The sequence below is a fragment of the Anolis sagrei genome, chromosome X (genome assembly GCF_037176765.1).
Source record: "Anolis sagrei isolate rAnoSag1 chromosome X, rAnoSag1.mat, whole genome shotgun sequence".
NCBI classification, from domain to species: Eukaryota; Metazoa; Chordata; class Lepidosauria; order Squamata; family Dactyloidae; genus Anolis; species Anolis sagrei.
Window position 1 is genome coordinate 100,719,658 of NC_090034.1, and position 19,939 is coordinate 100,739,596.

Sequence of the window (19,939 nt, forward strand, 5' to 3'; positions counted from 1 at the left end):
AATGGCTGTTATGAAGTAGCAATGAAAACAATATTATGGTTGGGGGTCACCACAACATGAGGGACTGTATTCAGGGGTCACGGCATTAGGAAGGTTGAGAACCACTGCTCTAGATGCATCATCTGTGGGGTTCAGTGTGCTCTCTGGCTATATAGGGTAAACTACAAGTCCCATTATGGCGAGTTAGTCCCCTCAAACCCCTCTAGTAGGTTGTTGTGTTAGTTAAGGGGATTCTGTGTACCAAAATGCTCCACATCCATCATCGGTGAAAGTCACAGTTTCTCTGCTTGTGGGTGAACTATAACTCCCAGAAAGGAAGATCAGTTCACTCCAAACCCCTCAAATTTTGGCATATCAGGTATGTGTGCCAAGTTTGGTCCACTCGACTCCGAACTCAAGAATGGAAAACGGAATGTTGGCGGGTAGGAAAAGAGATTGAAAGATGGGCTCAAAGGCAACCTTAAAAACTCGGGCATAGACACTGAGAACTGGGAAGTCCTGGCCTGTGAGCGCAACAGCTGGAGGTCAGCTGTGACCATCAGTGCTGTAGAATTTGAAGAGGCACGAATGGAGGGCGAAAGAGAGAAACGTGCCAAGAGGAAGGCGCGTCAAGCCAACCCCGACCAGGACCACCTTCCACCTGGAAACCAATGCCCTCACTGCGGGAGATGATAGAGATCAAGAATAGGGCTCCATAGTCACCTACGGACCCATCCTGGAGGATTATCGTACTTGGACAACGAGGGATCGCCTAAGTAAGGTCCAGATCCATTGGTGTTTGGGTTCACAGTTCCCTTTGGATGCAGGTGAACTACAACTCCCCCAAATCAAGGTGAATGTCCCCCAAAGACCTCCAGTATTATTTGCTAGTCATGGGGGTTCTGAGTGCCAAGTTTGGTCCAGTTTCATCATTGGTGGAGTTCAGAGTGCTCATGTGCAAACACAGTCGGGGAAGTGATGCCAAAGTGGGAATGGTTGAAAACAACAACAATAATAATCATAGAATCAAAGAGTTGGAAGAGACCTCATGGGCCATCCAGTCCAACCCCATTCTGCCAAGAAGCAGGAATATTGCATTCAAATCACCCCTGACAGATGGCCATCCAGCCTCTGTTTAAAAGCTTCCAAAGAAGGGGCCTCCACCACACTCCGGGGCAGAGAGTTCCACTGCTGAACGGCTCTCACAGTCAGGAAGTTCTTCCTCATGTTCAGATGGAATCTCCTTTCTTGTAGTTTGAAGCCATTGTTCCGCGTCCTAGTCTCCAAGGAAGCAGAAAACAAGCTTGCTCCCTCCTCCCTGTGACTTCCTCTCACATATTTATACATGGCTATCATATCTCCTCTCAGCCTTCTCTTCTTCAGGCTAAACATGCCCAGCTCTTTAAGCTGCTCCTCATAGGGCTTGTTCTCCAGACCCTTGATCATTTTAGTCGCCCTCCTCTGGACACATTCCAGCTTGTCAATATCTCTCTTGAATTGTGGTGCCCAGTTGCAATTGTCTTTCGGGCAACAAAGGTTGACAGCAAGCTAGACAAATGGTCGGGAGCTTCCTCCGACCTGGGCTGGCTTCGAACTCATGACCTGTTGGTCAGTAGTGATTTTAATGCAGCTGACTCCCAACCATACTCTACTATACTATACATTTTATAGATTAAAAATAAATACATTTCCAAGGCTGTTCCCACTTTCACTGACTCCTTCGTGTTCTTAATAATAATAATAATAATAATAATAATAATAATAATAATAATGTGTTTCAAATAATAATAATAATTTCTATTTATTACCCACCTCTACTGATGGATTGAGGTGGAGTACAACAAATTCCAAAACAAATGAACGTAAAAATACAATAAATTACTAAATTACATTGATAAACATAGACACACACATAAGAGTTTAATGTGACAGCTCTTGACAAAAATGCTCTTATCTCAAAGCAAAATGCGGAAATGCTATTAGTCCGTTCTGGGGGCCCCAACCCCATTTTTTACATGTTTTTAAATAAGATTTTTTTTTGTCGTGTCAGTAGAGACTTGAGAAACTGCAAGTCGCTTCTGGTGTGAGAGAATTGGCCATCTGCAAGGACGTTGCCCAGGGGACGCCTGGGTGATTTGATGTTTTTATCATCCTTGTGGGAGGCTTCTCTCATGTCCCCGTATGAGGAGCTGGAGCTGGTAGAGGGAGCTCATCCGCCTCTCCCCGGATTTGAACCAGCAACCTGTCGGTCTTCAGTCCTGCCGGCACAGGGGTTTAACCTTTCACGTTGTCTCTCCTCTTGTTCAGTTTGGCTTGGGAGGACTGTAGTTGCAGGCTGCCCAGGCCTTCCAACAAGCGAGGGAGGGAAGGCTGGTTGCGCCTTCTTTCAGCAGCCGGCTGTTCTCTGCTTCCAGCTGTGAGTTGCACTTTTGGAGCTGCTGGTTTGCCAGGATGAGTTTGTCCCTTTCCTGCAAGACATGCCAGAAATATTAAAAAATTAACTAGGTATTTTTAATTGCAAAAATGTGAGTCAAGCACTGAAAGGGTTAATTGGAAGCAATGATTCAGCAAAAGCTGCAGTTCAATATAAGCAGGTGTGCCTGCAGCTTAGTTGCCCTCAGTCTGTGAGAGGCCTCTGTGGGAGAAAGTCCTCAGTGTGTTAGTAGGCCTCAGTATGAGAAGGCCTCAGTATTAGTTTGCCTCAATCTTTGAGAGCCCTCAGTGTGAGAAGGCCTCAGTGTTAGTTTGCCTCAATCTTTGAGAGCCCTCAGTGTGAGAAGGCCTCAGTGTTAGTTTGCCTCAATCTTTGAGAGCCCTCAGTGTGAGAAGGCCTCAGTGTTAGTAGGCCTCAATCTTTGAGAGCCCTCAGTGTTAGTTTGCCTCAATCTTTGAGAGGCCTCAGTGTGAGAATGCCTCAGTGTTAGTTTGCCTCAGTGTGAGGGAGGCCTCAGTCCATGAGAAACCTCAGTACGAGAAGGCATCAGTGTTAGTAGACCTCAGTTTGAGGAAAGCCTGTTGTGTGCTGCTTCGGTGAGGGGTTGAAGGCCATCGTGTGTGAAGCTGCAGTGTGAAGGCTGCTGTGTGTACAAAGCTCCTGTGTTAAGCTACTGTGTAACTTTGGTGTGAGGGGAGGCTCTGTGGGAGAAGGGCCTCAGTATGTTAGTAGGCCTCAGTGTGAGAAGGCCTCAGTGTTAGTTCGCCTCACAGTGTGAGGGAGGCCTCAGTCCATGAGACACCTCAGTACGAGAAGGCCTCAGTGTTAGTAGACCTCAGTTTGAGAAAAGCCTGTTGTGAGAAGCTTCGGTGAGAGGTTGAAGGCCATCGTGTGTGAAACTGCAGTGTGAAGGCTGCTGTGTGTATAAAGCTCCTGTGTTAAGCTACTGTGTAACTTTGGTGTGAGAGGAGGCTCTGTGAGAAAAGGGCCTCAGTATGTTAGTAGGCCTCAGTGTGAGAAGGCCTCAGTGTTAGTTTGCCTCAGTGTGAGGGAGGCCTCAGTCTGTGAGACACCTCAGTATGAGAAGGCTTTAGTGTTAGTAGACCTCAGTTTGAGGAAAGCCTGTTGTGTGATGCTTTGGTGAGGGGTTGAAGGCCATCGTGTGTGAAGCTGCAGTGTGAAGGCTACTGTGTGTGAGAGGAGGCTCTATGAGAGCGAAGCTGTTTATCTGCATGAGAAAAAAGCCCAGCATGGAAGCAAAGAAGGAAGTATAAAGTATGTTCTTTGTTTTATGGAAACCTTGTTCTTGTAAATAGTGCAATTGTATTATTTAGCTACGAGGGTTGAATTAAAAGTAATGCCTCCACCTTCGTAACTCCTTAACAGATGGCAGTACTGGTGTGCAGTAGGTACTAGCTTGTTCAGTAGACTCTCCTCTACAGTTCCTTTTTTGTTGGAAGCCTTAGCATTGAACGATTATGTTGTTAAAGTGCGAAGTACGGAACCTTGTGCAGAGAGTTGGTCAATGCGACTTAAGCAACGTGCAGTCATTGAATTCTTGAGAGCAGAAGGTGTCACCCCAAAGGAGATTCATCAAGCTGTTTATGGTGATTGTGTTGATGTGAGTACTGTGCGTTGTTGGGCAAGTAAGTTTAAAGATGTTGAGGTGATGCTTTCCCCCAGGCAGGATTCCCCCAGGCAGGAATAAGCCAGGCTATGAAGCTGCAAGGCCATTCAATGATAATCAATGTGATTAATTGCAACATTCACACTTGCCTCCAATGGACAAGAGTTTCTCCCACACTGGACCTTCCACAGATATATAAACCTCTCTTGTCTAGTTTCCAATATATCCCACAGCCTCTGAGAAGGCCTGCCATAGATGTGGGTGAAACATCAGGAGGGAATGCTTCTGGAACATAGCCATACAGCTGGAAAACTCACAGCAACCCAACCCTCCTATTGTGAAGTGTATAGACATTCTCACCCTTTCCAACTCCTTCAGCTTTTCCATTAGCTGGTGTTGACTCCTGCTGTGGTCATTTGCTGCTGTGGGTGACTCCTCTCTCCTCCCAGTCTCAGGGCTGGTGGCCTCGGTTTGGGTGCTGGCGTGCTTCATTCGGTGGCTTCCAGTGGCCCTTGGTGACACAGTGAAGGGGCTCCTGCTCTGTTCCTGTCTTGGTGGGAAGAGAAACGCCTCTTCCTCTGTCCCTAAAGTGCAATGGTGGAGAGAAAATAGGGCATGATTTAAACCTTGAATTGGGGTACTTCCTATTGCCTTTTGTGGGTTCAAATGCTCTGAGGCCACAGCAAAGAGGCAGCTTTTTTGTCTAGTTCAGTGGTTTGCTACTGTTATGAATCATAATGTAAATATCTGGTAGGCAGGATGTATTTTCATTCACTGGACCAAATTTGGCTCAAATACCCAATACGCCTGAGTTTAAATACTGGTGGAGTTGGGAGGGGGGGGGGTTGATTTTGTCACTTGGGAGTTGTAGTTGCTAGGATTTGTAGTTCACCTACAATCAAAGAGCATTTTGAACTCCACTAAGGAAGGAATTGAACCAAACTTGGCACACAGAACTCCCACGATGAACAGAAAATATATATCAGTGATTGGTTGGGGGAGGGGGGGGGGACGACGCCACAATACTGTTTGCTTACAGTTGCATCTGTCAAGTAGGAAATTTAGGTACTGCCTACACAGGGAGGCTAATTTAACTAATTTACGATGCCATAAAAATCTCCAGCAAGCCTGCAAAGAATGAGGAAGTACTTCATCAGTGTCACAAATGGACGATGAAGCAACAGCTCCACTGGTGGCCAGAATACCCTCATGAAAAGCTGGAATGTTAAATTGCCTCTGTGTCTGTCCATATATGTTGTGTGTCTATGGCATTGAATGTTTACTATGTACAGTATATGTACATTGTAATCTGCCCTGAGTCCCCTGTGGGGTGAGAAAGGTGGAATATAAATACTGTAAATAAATAAATAAGGTGTTGCAGTATTAGGAGGCTTGAGAACCGCTGCCATAGGGGGACATTGCAGCCTCTAGATCAGTGGTCCCCAGATGTTTTTGGCCTACAATTCCCAGAAATCCCAGCCAATTTGCTAGCTGTTAGGATTTCTGGAGGATTTGGGGACCCAGAGGTTGAGAACCACTGCTCTACATATTACTCAGGCCTAGGAGGCATTAGTGGTAGTGTTGGACAGAGAACCAACTGGGAAAGGACTGTTTTTTACAAAACAGAAGTTAATGATTCAAATTCTTTCTTGTGGCGTATGTGTAAAATGCAGCCTTCTAGAAGTCAAACTGCAACTTCCAGCAATCTTTCACAGTAGCTAGGACTAATGGGAGTTCTAGTCCAACATGTGAAGGGCTGTTTTTTGCTTTTTAGGCATTCTTTCTGTCCTATCTGGAAATGCTACCATTTCAGGGCCTTTTCCTTCATTCCTGCTGTTCATCAGATAATGCAGGCTTCTCAGATGTGTCCTAACTATAGTCCCAACCTGGAGACTGGTGGGGACGAGAGAGAGGGCCTTTCCGGTGGTGGCCCCTCGACTCTGGAACTCACTCCCTAAAGACATCAGACAGGCTCCAACTCTGGCAGTCTTCAGGAGGAGCTTGAAGACGTGGCTGTTCCAATGTGCCTTCCCGGATTAACGATCCCATAGCACTTTGTCTCTCTAAGCACTTTACATTTTTTAGGTCTGCTCGTATGTCTTTCCACAAACGCTACTATCACTTTTCATCCACGTTCAGCACTATTTCTAATTTTAATTTTACATCTGGCCTTCCCACAGTTTTTAATTGTATGTTGTCTTATTGATAATGTTATGTGTTATATGTTTTTATTTTAATTACTTGTATTGTTGTGATTATTGCTTGTATGGTTGTGTTCGGCCTCGGCCTCATGTAAGCCGCACCGAGTTCCTTGGGGAGATGGTAGCAGGGTACAAATAAAGTATTATTATTATTATTAGTATTATTATTAGTATTATTATGTGTGAAATACCGCCTTCTAATACAGCCTTCGTTCATGTCCCAGCATTATTTCCATTTTTAACTCTACATTTGGCCTTCCCACTGTTTCTAATTATGTTTTTATTGATAATGTTGTGTATTTTCTTGTCTATGCTTTTTAATTGCTTGTATTGTTGTTATTATTGCTTGTATTGTTGTGTTTGGGCTCGGCCTCATGTAAGCCGCACCGAGTCCCTTGGGGAGATGGTAAGGTAAAAGTAAAGGTAGTCCCCTGACATTAAGTCCAGTCATGTCTGACTCTGGGGTGTGGTGCTCATCTCCATTTCTAAGCCGAAGAGCCAGCGTTGTCCGTAGACACCTCCAAGGTCATGTGGCCGGCATGACTGCATGGAGCGCTGTTACCTTCCCGCCGGAGCGGTACCTATTGATCTACTCACAGTTGCATGTTTTCGAACTGCTAGGTTGGCAGAAGCTAGGGCTGACAGCGGAAGCTCACGCCGCTACCCGGAATCGAACCTGCGACCTTTCGATCAACAAGCTCAGCAGCTCAGTGCTTTAACCCACTGCGCCACCGGGAGCTCCTCCGGGGAGATGGTAGCGGGGTACAAATAAAGTGTTATTATTCTTATTCTTATTCTTATTATCTTTGCCTGTGAACTCGTTACCAGAGCAAGAGGGATGCGTCGAGGTGGCTGCTGGTGTGGCAGCGCGTGGCGTGGTGCCGTTAGAGGTGCAGGAGTGGAGGCGCCGCTGGCATTCGACTTCCACCTGGTCTTTGCATTGCTTGTGACAGATCATGCCACAGTCTGCAAGCAAACAAAAGAAAAATCTGATTGCATTGGAAGATAAGCAGGTTTGTGCCCCTGTCCTCCTCCAAACTACATCAAAGTCTGGGTCTAAACTTAGCCTCATGTAAACTGCCCCGAGTCCCCATTGTTTATTATTATTATTCAACACAAAAGGTGTTATTTTTCTTCCCCATGCAAAAGCATGCCACAAATGACTTGCATATGGATATAGTAAATAATATAGGCTTTGCAATATGCAGATTTATTTGGAAGTATTGGATTCCTGTCTACACCACTCTTTCGTTTCCAGTAGAGGGCGTGCTTACCTCGACATCGATATCCCTGCTTGGAGACTCCCCAGAGCTAGAAAAAAAATGGGAGAAGAACCCATGTATTACCGTATATACTCAAGTATAAACCAACCCGAATATAAGACGAGGCACCTAATTTTACCACAAAAAACTGGGGAAACGTATTGATTTGAGTATAAGCCGAGGAAATGCAGCAGCTACTGGTCAATTTAAAAATAAATACCAATAAAATTAAATTAATTGAGGCATCAGTAGGTTAAATATTTTTGAATATTTACATAAAACTGTAATTTAAGTTAAGACTTCCCAACTTTGATTAAACCATTATTCTAATCTTCTTCAATATAAATGTGTTTATGTATCCTTCCAATAATAATAAAAATAGTAAAATAATAAATGTAATAAAAATAATAATACTAGAGTAAAATAATTGAAATGTAATAACAATAATAATAATAATACTAGAGTAAAATAATAAATATAATAATAATAAAGTAATGTACATGCAATAATAATAAGAGAAAATAATAAATGTAATAATAATAGAGTAAAATAATAAATGTAGTAATAACAACAATAATAGAGTGAAATAATAAATGTAATAATAAAAATAAATAGGGTAAAGTAATGTAAATGTAATAATAATAGAGTAAAATAATATATTTAATAATAATACATAAAGTGATGTAAATGTAATAATAATATTAGAGTAAAATATTAAATGTAATAACAATAAGAGAGACAAATAATAAATGTAATAATAAATAGAGTAAGATAAACTTAATAAAAATAATAATAGAGTAAAATAATCAAAATGTAATAATAACAGTAGTAGAGGAAAAATGAATGTAATAATAAAAATAGAGTAAAATAATAAATATAATAATAAAGTAATGTACATGTAATAATAATAAGAGAAAAATAATAAATGTAATAATAGAGTAAAATAATAAATGTAATAATAACAATAAATAGGGTAAAGTAATGTAAATGTAATATAATAATAAATAGAGTAAAACAATAAATTTAGTATCAATAATAAATGGAGTAAAGTAATGAAAATGTAATCATATTAGAGTAAAATATTAAATGTAATAACAACAGAGACAAATAATAAATATAATAATAATAAATAGAGTAAAATAATAAATGTAATAACAATAGATAGGGTAATGTAAATGTAATATTAGAGTAAAAGAATCAATTTAATAACAATAACAGAGACAAGTAATACATGTAATAAGAATAAATAGAGAAAATAATAAATGTAATAATAATAATAGAGTAAAATAATAGAAATGTAATGATAACAATAGTAGAGGAAAAAATGAATGTAATAATAATAATAGAGTAAAATAATAAATGTAATAATAACAATAATAGAGGAAAATAATAAATGTAACAATAACTATAATAAATAGAGAACAATAATGCATGTAATAATAATAACAACACAGTAAAATAATAAATAACTTTGACTCGAGGGAGGCTTTTTCAGCCTAAAGAAGGGCTGAAAAACTCTGCTTATACTCAAGTATATATGGTAGTTTCAGTCATTTTGCCATTGGCCACCTCCAGTTACTTCTGGGCAAACGCAAGAGCAAGGACACTTTTAAAAATGATAGCTTTAAGGCCAACCACAAGAATTGGATCCTAGCAGCATAATGTCCACTGCATTCTAGGAGATGCCATTGCTTTCATGCTGGAAACTGGGCATTTTGATGGCAAAGGAGGGAAAGGAATTGTAAACTTACAAAACCATTACAGCTGTCACAGAAAGTGGGCTTCTTGAAGGTGGCTTCGTGGAAATCATGCAGGTAGCCAAGACCAAGTTTGGAGACGATGGCACAGGCTCGCATGAAGTATTCCGCCAACTCTTCCCGACTCCAGGCTCCTTCACTGTGCAGAAAGAGAGAAGACACAGTGAGTCTTGACCCTGAATTATTTAGATCTAGGTCCTTTTTGCAGGCAATGGAGAATCCTCTCCAAGGTAGCACATCTGCTTGCTGAATTTCTGACTCAGACCGAGTTTGCTGAAATTTGTCTTGGAGAGGATTCTGGAAAAGACTCAATCACCTTATACAAGATGACTTGTTGAGAGGTCTCAATAAGCTTCATGGTTCTGACTCCCCAAAAGTTGTTATCACACCCTAAATAAAGCTTTTTAGTAACTTTCCAAAGGTTAAAGCCTTACCGGTCTCTTTCAAGCCCGTAGAAGGAGAAGGGGAAACTTGTAGAGATGGTTTCAAAATCCTCTTGAGAGATGCAGCCCCGTTGTTCAGGATCATAATTCTTGAATACAGTCTGATGCGGGAAAGAAGGAAGAAAATGAGGGGGGCAAAGAAGATCACAAATGGGAAAACATCTATAAGGCTTGCTCATACTATTCTGTTATGCTACTGTTATGATACTTCATCTTGTTGACGGGAAGCTTTCCACCGGAGTGGAAACCATCTATCGGACAGATAGCAAGCTATTCAACCTCAGTAGGCTGAAAGCCAAAACCACGTTGCAACAACATCTAATATAGAACTCCAGTATGCTGATGACAACGTTGTCTGTGTGCATTCGGAAGAAGACTTACAAGCCACTCTAAACACCTTTGCAGAACCATACGAGAAGCTTGGCCTGTCATTTAAACATTGAGAAAACCAAAGTGCTCTTCCAGCAGTCATGAGCCAATCCCTCTCCAATGCCAGAAATACAGCTTAATGGTGTAACATTAGAAAATGTTGATCATTTCCACTACTTTAATAATAATAATAATAATAAACTTTATTTATACCCCTCTACCATCTCCCCAAAGGACTACCTTGGCAGCCACCTCTCCACAAAAGTCAACATTGAGACTGAAATACAACACCGCCTGAGCTCTGCGAGTGCAGCATTTTTCCAAATAAAGCAGAGTGTTTGAGGACCAGGACATCCATAGAGAGACCAAGGTGCTTGTTTATAAAGCTATTGTCCTCCCAACCGTGTCATATGTCTGCGAAACGTGGACTGTCTACAGATGTCACATGCAACTCCTGGAACGATGCCATCAGCGCTACCTCTGAAAAATCCTGCAAATCTCTTGGGAAGACAAGCAGACAAATGTCAGAGTGCTAGAAGAAGCAAAGACCACCAGCATTGAAGCAATGGTTGTCCGCCATCAACTCCGCTGGACTGGCCATGTTGTCCAGATGCCTGAGCACCGTCTCCCAAAGCAGTTGCTCTACTCCGAACTCAAGAATGGAAAACGGAATGTTGGTGGGCAGGAAAAGAGATTTAAAGATGGGCTCAAAGCCAACCTTAAAAACTCTGGCATAGACACTGAGAACTGGGAAGCCTTGAGCGCTCCAGCTGGAGATCAGCTGTGACCAGCAGTGCTGCAGAATTTGAAGAGGCATGAATGGAGGGTGAAAGAGAGGAACATGCCAAGAGGAAGGCGCTCAAGCCAACTGCAACCGGGACCACCTTCCACCTGGAAACAGATGCCCTCACTGCAGGAGAAGATGCAGATCAAGAATAGGGCTCCACAGTCACCTACGGACCTACCACCAGGACACCGATCTTTGAGGACCATCATCCTTGGACAACGAGGGATCGCCTAAGCAAGTAAGTACCTCCTACAATGCAACCTGAGTCCTGCCACATGCACAATGGAGGACCTTCTGACAGCGACATCAGAGGCACTCCAAGTGGCCAGCTTCCGGTCAAAGGACATTTAGTATAATGCCAAGTTTTAAAAACTTTGTATTTTTAAATGCATTTTAACTGCATCCCATAAATTTAAAAAATCTCTTAGTTGTGTGTTTTTCCTCATTACTGACCTTGGTCATCCTAACCAGCACCGGGATTGTGGCACAGCTGGCTGAGTGTCAGCTGCATTAAGATCACTCTGAACAAAAGGTCATGAGTTTGAAGCCAGTCTGGGTTGGAGTGGGTTTCCAACCAATTGTGTGTAGCCTGTTGTCGACCTTTGTAACCCGAAAGACAGTTGCATCTGTCAAGTAGGAAAATTAGGTACCACCTTAAAGTGTGGGGAGGCTAAATTAACTAATTTATGAGGCCATAAAAAAGACTCCAGCAACAGGGAAGCATGCGGGGAATGTGGAAGTACTTCATCAGTGTCACAGATGGACGATGAAAGCGACAGCTCCCCTGGCGACCAGAAAAAGTTAAATAGCCTCTGTGTATGTCTGTATACGTTGTATGTCAAAATTGGCATTGAATGTTTGCCATATATGTGTACCCTGTAATCCGCCCTGAGTCCCCTGCGGGGTGAGAAGGGCGGAATATAAATACTGTAAATAAATAATATAAATAACCACACGCTGATGTTGTTCGTATACGTGCATTTCGGGTTTGATTTGAAATGTTGACCTGAAAACCATGCACCTTCTTAAAGGTAAATGAGGCCCCCCAAACTTTAATGCAGAGCTATGTTCAGCCACTCCTTTGTTGTTCTCCTGTGTGAAACCTGTGAAGGGTATGTGGTATCTCTTTCCGCCTCTTCCCCCACAAAGCACGCAGGGCTCGTCTCGGCAGCAAACGTTATTTCTAGAAAAGGAAGTGGTTGAAGTGGTCGGATTTGAGCCTCTGCCTTCACAGAAGGAGGTGTGCGTTTGTGGAAGGGGAGGAGAAAAGCGGGAAAAGGCAGGGCTGAGGGGGCCCCATGCACACTGCCGGGGGTCAAAAGAGCATCCAAAAAAATGAGCTACAAAACCACACCACTCCCTTGTAATGGCAGGACAACCATGACGCAGGTTGGGCAAACAGTGTGGCTTGACACAATTCTTGGGTAGTGACCACAGGACAGCAAAAATGACATTAGTCACGGGCCCAAAAAATGTTACATACTCACTAAAATTTCACATATAAAGGCACATATGTAACCAAGCAACATCAGGGTGCGGTCAAGCAAAATATATTAATGAGGAAGAACACACAAGCAAGGAGATGATGCAGTAGTTTGCTTTTGCCTGAGCCTCCTGGGAAAGTCAAGGCTCCATCCACTTGGTTGTTGTGAGTTTTCCGGGCTGTATGGCCATGTTCCAGAAGCATTCTCTCCTGACATTTCGCCTGCATCTATGGCAGGCATCCTCAGAGGTTGTGAGGTCTGTTGGAAGCTAGGAAAATGGGATTTATATATCTACTAGCCGTCCCCTGCCACGCGTTGCTGTGGCCCAGTTTGTGTATATGTGTTATGTGTGTGTATATATTTGTGTATATATGTGTATTTGTGTGTATATATATGTGCGTGTGTGTATATATATATGTTTGTGTATATTTGTGTATTTATATATGTACATGCATCTTGTGTATATGTCAGTGCTTGTCTATATGCATATTTGTGTGTATATGTGTATATGAATGTGTCTATGAATATGTGTGTATGTATGTGTATAAAAAACAAAGTATAACTTAGCCAATTAGAATAACATTTCAACACAACCTATTATATCAGACATAAAGCAAACATAAAGGCAGAAGTGTCGATTTCCCAGAGTCAACAGAGTTCCTTGGGGTCATATAAATTGGTCATTGCTCAAAATGTCAACAGGCCAGACAAGACCCAAGTATAGATTGCAGATGTTACTCAGAGGTATATTAGTAATGTTATTATCTATTCCTCCTCCTCCTCCTCCTCTCTGGGCTTCACAATTGAAGGGAGGTGTTGACTCTAAGCTGGAATGTGTCCAGAAGAGGGTGACTAAAATGATCAAGGATCTGGAGAACAAGCCCTATGAGGAGCGGCTTAAAGAGCTGGGCATGCAGAAGAGAATCATAGAGTTGGAAGAGACCTCATGGGCCATCCAGTCCAACCCCCTGCCAAGAAGCAGGAAAATTGCATTCAAATCACCCCCAACAGATGGCCATCCAGCCTCTGTTTAAAAGCTTCCAAAGAAGGAGCCTCCACCACACTCCCGGACAGAGAGTTCCACTGCTGAACGGCTCTCACAGTCAGGAAGTTCTTCCTAATGTTCAGATGGAATCTCCTTTCTTGTAGTTTGAAGCCATTGTTCCATTGCGTCCTAGTCTCCAGGGCAGCTGAAAACAAGCTTGCTCCCTCCTCCCTATGACTTCCTCTCACGTATTTATACAAGGCCATCATGTCTCCTCTCAGCCTTCTCTTCTTGGCAGGAGGTTGGACTGGATGGCCCATGAGGTCTCTTCCAACTCTATGATTCTATTATTCTCTTCTGCATGCCCAGCTCTTTAAGCCGCTCCTCATAGGGCTTGTTCTCCAGACCCTTGATCATTTGAGTCACCCTTCTCTGGACACATTCCAGGTTGTCAACATCTCCCTTCAATTGTGGTGCCCAGAATTGGACACAATATTCCAGTTGTGGTCTAACCAAGGCAGAATAGAGCATGGGGAGCATGACTTCCCTAGATCTAGACACTAGACTCCTATTGATGCAGGTCAAAATCCCATTGGTTTTTCTTTGCCGCCGCATCACATTGTTGTCTCATGTTTAACTTATTGTCCACGAGGACTCCAAGATCTTTTTCACACGTACTGCCCTCAAGCCATGCATCCCCCATTCTGTATCTTTGCATTCCTCCACCTCCTCCTCCTTGTAAGCCAATGAGCAGAAGTATATCTTCAGCTGTTTCTTAAAGGTGAGGAGGGAAGAGGCCATTAGCCCTTTAAACTCATTTTGCCGCAGTGAAAGTAAGCTGAGGACAAAAGGAGGAAGTGATAGAGAAGAGAGAGAAAACGGGGCTCAGCTTCAGCCAAAAGGATAGGGCTACCTATAAACCTCCAGCTCACCTAAGAAGCTTGCTAGAACATGTGCGTCTTGGTTGGTCGCTGCAACTTGCAAAGGCACTCCAGTTATGTTCTTGTAGGTTTTTTCAGGCTATATGGCCATGTTCTAGAAGCATTCTCTCCTGACGTTTCGCCTGCATCTCAGACCTCGCAACCTCTGAGGATGCCTACCATAGATGCAGGCCATTGCTCCATTGCCTCCTAGTCTCCAGGGAAGCAAAAAACAAATTCGCTCCCTCCTTCCTATGACTTCCTCTCACGTATTTATACACAGTTATCATGTCTCCTCTCAGCCTTCTCTTCTTCAGGCTAAATATGGTTTTTTTTAGAGTATTTTTTTCTGGCTACAGTATTAAAAAACTCTAAAATTACAACAGCACAACAACAGAGAGGAAACAAACAAGGACGTCTAATCACCTCTCAACAAAAGTTTGCTCCAGGCACTGCCAGGCCATTATATGCTAATCAAGGTGGTCAGTTGTAACATTCACACCTAGCTCCAGCAGACAAGAGTCCTTTGTCCCACTCTGGTAATTCCACAGATATATAAACCCCCTTTCCTAGTTCCAACAGACCTCACTACCTCTGAGGATGCTTGCCATAGATACAGGTGAAACGTCAGGAGAGAATGCTTCTAGAACATTGCCACATAAGCCTGAAAAACCTACAACAACCCAGTGATTCCGGCCATGAAAGCCTTCAACAATACATGACGCTCCAGTTACATCTCTGTGTTTATTTACTTTGCTTCCTCCTTTCAGTTGTAGCAACCTCTACTTTGGAAAGAGCAATCTAATTTCATCTTGATGAGACAACAGCTCTTCTAGGTTTCTCTCTTACTCTCGAAACAGGAAAATATCTCTGTGCATTTGAATGTCAAGCTGTGGTTGATGTTAATCATATAATGCTTAAAGACATCACTAAAGTCTCTGGGTTTGGCCCAGAAACTTCAGGACCCAAAGAATTGACTGTCAGGATAGTGAATGTTGAGGAACACAGAGTGGTAAAGTCTCAACAAGATCTGGAGAACAACAGAATTTCCACCCGTCTTAGATATCCATCTGGAATGGCAATAAGTGCCATTTGTTGTCAAAAACTTTCATGGCCAGAATTATTGGATTGCTGTGGGTTTTCCAAGCTGTATGGCCATGTTGCAGAAGCATTCTCACCTGATGTTTCGCCTGCATCTATGGCAGGCATCCTCAGAGGTTGAGGAGTCTGTTGGAAAACTAGGCAAGTGAGGTTTATGTATCTGTGGAATGTCCAGGGTGGGAGAAAGAACTTTTGTCTGCTTAAGACCAGTGTGAATGTTGCAATTGGCCATCTTGATGACCATTTAATCACCTTGCTGCTTCAAAGCCTGGCTGATTCCTGCCTGGGGGAATCCTTTGTTTGGAGGTATCAGCTGGCCCTGATTGATTCATGTCTGGAATCCCCCTGTTTTATTGAGTGTTGCTCTTTGCTTACTCTCCTTTTTTAGAATCAGGACAGTAAATAAAAATCAGGATAGTAAACAAAAAAGAAGCAAGGCCATTAAAATGGTAATGAAGCTGGCCATTTGCAACATTCACACTGGCCTCAAGCAGAAAAGGGTTATTTATCCCACCCTGGACTTTCCATAGATATATAAACTTCACTTGCCTAGTTTTCCTTTTTTTAAAAAAAAAAATTGAATTTTTAGGGGAAAAGGAAAAAAAAGGGAAGGAAAAAAAGGGGGGTAAAAGGGGGTAGGAAAGTTTAACGAGTAGGAAAGAGAAAAGGGAAAGAAGTTAACTATGGTAAAAAGGGTACAGAGGTTTCCCTACTAATGGGGGTGGGAGTAGAAGATCTGGACCAAACTCTACACGAATACTCAATATGCCCAAAGGTGAACACTGGTGGAGTTTGGGTGTTTTAATACTGATATGTACTATGCTAATAAGATAATATATTGTATGTATATATATCTTGTAAGCCGCTTGAAGGGCGGCATGTCGCAAATAAATAAATAAATACAGTAACTACTACATAATGTTACCATGTATTGAATTGCTTTTTCTGTCAATTTGTTGCAAAACCTGGTGTTTTGGTGCGTAATTTGTAAAATTATAATGTAATCATAACCTAATTTGAGGTTTAATAGGCTTTTCCTTAATCCCTCCTTATTGTCCAACATTTTCGCTTATCCAACGTTCCGCCAGCCCGTTTATGTTGGATAAGCGAGACTCTCCTGTATTTAACTGTCCTGGCTCAATGGTGTGAAATCATGTAGCTTTACAAGGTCTTGAGCTTTCTCTGCCAAAGAATGCTGGTAGCTCCCCAAGCTACAAATTTTAGGATTGCATAGCATTGAGCTGTGGCCACCATATTTGAGGTGACATCCCTCAAATAGGAACTCCAGACGCTCCTGAAGCAACTTTCCCTTTTGCTTTGGCTCAGCATTTAAGATTACCATATTACGCGCATCCTAAATTTGGCAAGGTAGTTCAGCCCACCGAAAAGGTGAGCATTAGATTTGAGCAAATAGGGTGTTTTAAGACTCTCAACCTCTGAGGATACCTGCCATAGATGTGGGCAAAACATCAGGAGAGAATGCTTCTGGAACAAGGCCATACAGCCCATAATAATAATAATAATAAAAATAATAATAATAATCCTTTATTTGTACCCCACTACCATCTCCCGAAGGACTCGGTGTGGCTTACAAGAGGCCAAGCCCAATACAATAGTAAAAACAATAACAACAACAGTAAAATAACTCAAAAAAAACAAAGCAATGACATTAACAACACACAATGACACAGTTAAAATTTGAAAACTCAGAGCAACCCTATTTTTTGGGGGATATTATAATATTTATTTATTTATTTTCTAATTATTTTTATTTTATCTAAGTAGGCATACATTTGCAAGTGTTTGTTGCATACAGTGCAATACTTTCTATCTATTAATGTTCTATAATCATTTATCCGATAATATATTTCCGTTAAGGGGTCACGGTCTACTACAGTGCTTCTCAACCTTCCTAATGCCACGACCCCTTAATACGCTTCCTCATTTTATGGTGACCCCCAACCATAAAATTAGTTTCGTTGCTACTTCATAACTCATTTTGCTGCTGTTATGAATAGTAACAGATTGGGGAAGGGTATTGATTTTGTCCTGGGGGAGTTGTAATTGCGGGATTTATAGTTCACCTACAATCAAAGAGCATTCTGAACTCCACCAGTGATGGAACTGAATCAAACTTGGCACACAGAATTCCCATGACCAACAGAAAATACTGGAAGGGTTTGGTGTGCACTGACCTTGAGTTTTAGGAGTTGTAGTTTACCTACATTCAGAGAGAACTGTAGACTCAAACAATGATGGATCTGGACCAAACTTGGCACGAATTCTAAGTATACCCAAATGTAAACACTAGTAGAGTTTGGGGGAAATAGACCTTGACATTTGGGAATTGTAGTTGCTGGGATTTATAGTTTACCTACAATCAAAGAGCATTCGGACCCTACCAAGGATTGAATTGGGCCAAACTTCCCACACAGAACCTCCATGACCAACAGAAAATACTGTGTTTTCTGGTGGTCTTTGGTGACCCCTCTAACACCCCCTCGCGACCCCTCCAGGGGTCCCGACCCCCAGGTTGAGAAACACTGGTCTACTATATAAATAATACATATAAAAATATCATAGACTCTTACTTTACATCCGCTTCTTCCTTGTCTACAATCTTATAGGATCTTCTATATGCATTTTAAGTTTAATTTTACATTAAGATGCTGAATCATTGATTGCCATTCATTAACAAAGTTATCTAATAGTTCTCCTCTTAATAATACAGTTATTTTGTCCATTATCAGGATATCTATAGTATATTTTTCCCATTCTTCTAAAGGAGGTATCTCTGGGACAGCAACCCTATTTTAAGACTGTTTTAACGACCTGCAACACCCCATATCTTTGGCTTTTCATTCATACCTCAACCATTTCTTGGACATGCCTCTTGATGGTGACGCGGTCAGGTCTGGGGGTGACTCCAGGCGCCCACTCCAACACTATGGGTGGTTTGAATTGTATAGGTGGCTGCGAAGAAAGAAGAACAATAGTCACATTTAAGGGATGCAAGTCTTTCAAATAGACGTTTCACTATTCTGGTTTCCTGGTATTGACTTGACTCATCCTCTTACCAATGTCTTTGGGCAGCGGGGCTCACGGGCGTACGAGAGTGCGTAGATCTCCTCGTCTGTGTAGTAGAGGTCTAGGGAGAGCTAAGAGGTGAAGAAAGGTATATGTAAAGCCGCTCTGAGTCCCTCTATGGAGGTTGAGAAGATTGGGATATAAACGTTTTAAATAAATAATAATAATAATAAATAAAGAATCCTATTGAGGTCCTCCTTTATTTAAAGGATAAAGAATAATAAAATCATAGAGTTGGAAGAGACCTCATGGGCCATCCAGTCCAACCCCATTCTGCCAAGAAGCAGGAAAATTGCATACAAAGCACCCCTGACAGATGGCCATCCAGCCTCTGTTTAAAAGCTTCCACCACACTCCAGGGCAGAGAGTTCCACTGCTGAACGGCTCTCACAGTCAGAAAGTTCTTCCTCATGTTCAGATGGAATCTCCTTTCTTGTAGTTTGAAGCCATTGTTCGACGTCCTAGTCTCCAGGGCAGCAGAAAACAAGCTTGCACCCACTTCCCCTCACATATATATACATGGGTATCATGTCTCCTCTCAGCCTTCTCTTCTGCAGGCCCAGATCTTTAAGCCGCTCCTCATAGGGCTTGTTCTCCAGACCCTTGAACATTTGAGTCGCCCTCCTCTGGACACATTCCAGCTTGTCAATATCTCTCTTCAATTGTGGTGCCCAGAATTGTGGTACACTACAATACTAATCTAATTACTAACCAGGGTTGACTCTGCTTAGTTTCAAAAGTTACCACTCATGGATTTGGATAGGTTTTAGCTCTCAAATGTACCTGTTTAAGAGACTCCATATCAAAAAAGGTGCACATAATTCAAATATTATGTAGATGGCATTTAAAGGCTTTGGTCAGACCTCTTCTGAGCACCACAATTCAAGAAGGAGCGCCTTAAAGAGCTGCGCCTGTTTAGCCTGGAGAAGATAAGGTTGAGATAAGACATAATAGCGATGTATAAATATGAGAAAGGGTGTCATAAGGAAGAGGGAGCTGGCTTGTTTTCTTCTGCCCTGGAAACTAGGACTTTATTTATTTATCTATTTATTTAGTACATTTCTACCCCACCCTACGTAAATATTAGACAACTATTGTACATCGATCCAAAACCAGATAATCATATTCATCAATCCAAAGCCAATTCCAATGGTATTGTACAGATAATGATGCTGATTCTACCTGAACATTAGGAAGAACTTCCTGACCACAAGAGTCTGGTGGAAGCTCCTTCCTTGGAGGCTTTTAAACAGAGGCTAGATGGCCATCTGTCAGGAGTACTTTGATTGTGCTTTTCTTGCATGGCAAGGGGTGGGACTAGATGGCCCATGTGGTCTCTTCTAACGATATGATTCTATATTGACAAGATAGTACATGTCCAGAAGAGAGACCAAAATAAATAAAAGGACCCAGATCTTTAAGCCGCTCCTCACAGGGCTTGTTCTCCAGACCCTTGATCATTTTAGTCGCCCTCCTCTGGACACATTCCAGCTTGTCAATATT

The 19,939-nt window shown here is 42.1% G+C and overlaps 1 protein-coding gene across 1 annotated transcript in view; it reads right to left on the bottom strand.

Moving 5' to 3' along the window:
• Positions 1-1,827: 1,827 nt before the first annotated feature.
• The window catches only part of LOC137094953 (RAS guanyl-releasing protein 4-like), a 44,791-nt gene continuing 26,679 nt past the window's right edge, over positions 1,828-19,939 (bottom strand). The window contains exons 10-17 of the mRNA XM_067460965.1: positions 18,427-18,507; positions 18,218-18,322; positions 9,695-9,804; positions 9,255-9,399; positions 7,516-7,552; positions 7,067-7,207; positions 4,401-4,624; positions 1,828-2,447 (exon numbers count right to left, since the gene is read on the bottom strand). Coding sequence (XP_067317066.1) covers positions 2,283-2,447; positions 4,401-4,624; positions 7,067-7,207; positions 7,516-7,552; positions 9,255-9,399; positions 9,695-9,804; positions 18,218-18,322; positions 18,427-18,507 — 1,008 coding nt within the window. The 3' untranslated portion in view covers positions 1,828-2,282. The remainder of the gene's footprint in view (positions 2,448-4,400; positions 4,625-7,066; positions 7,208-7,515; positions 7,553-9,254; positions 9,400-9,694; positions 9,805-18,217; positions 18,323-18,426; positions 18,508-19,939) is intronic.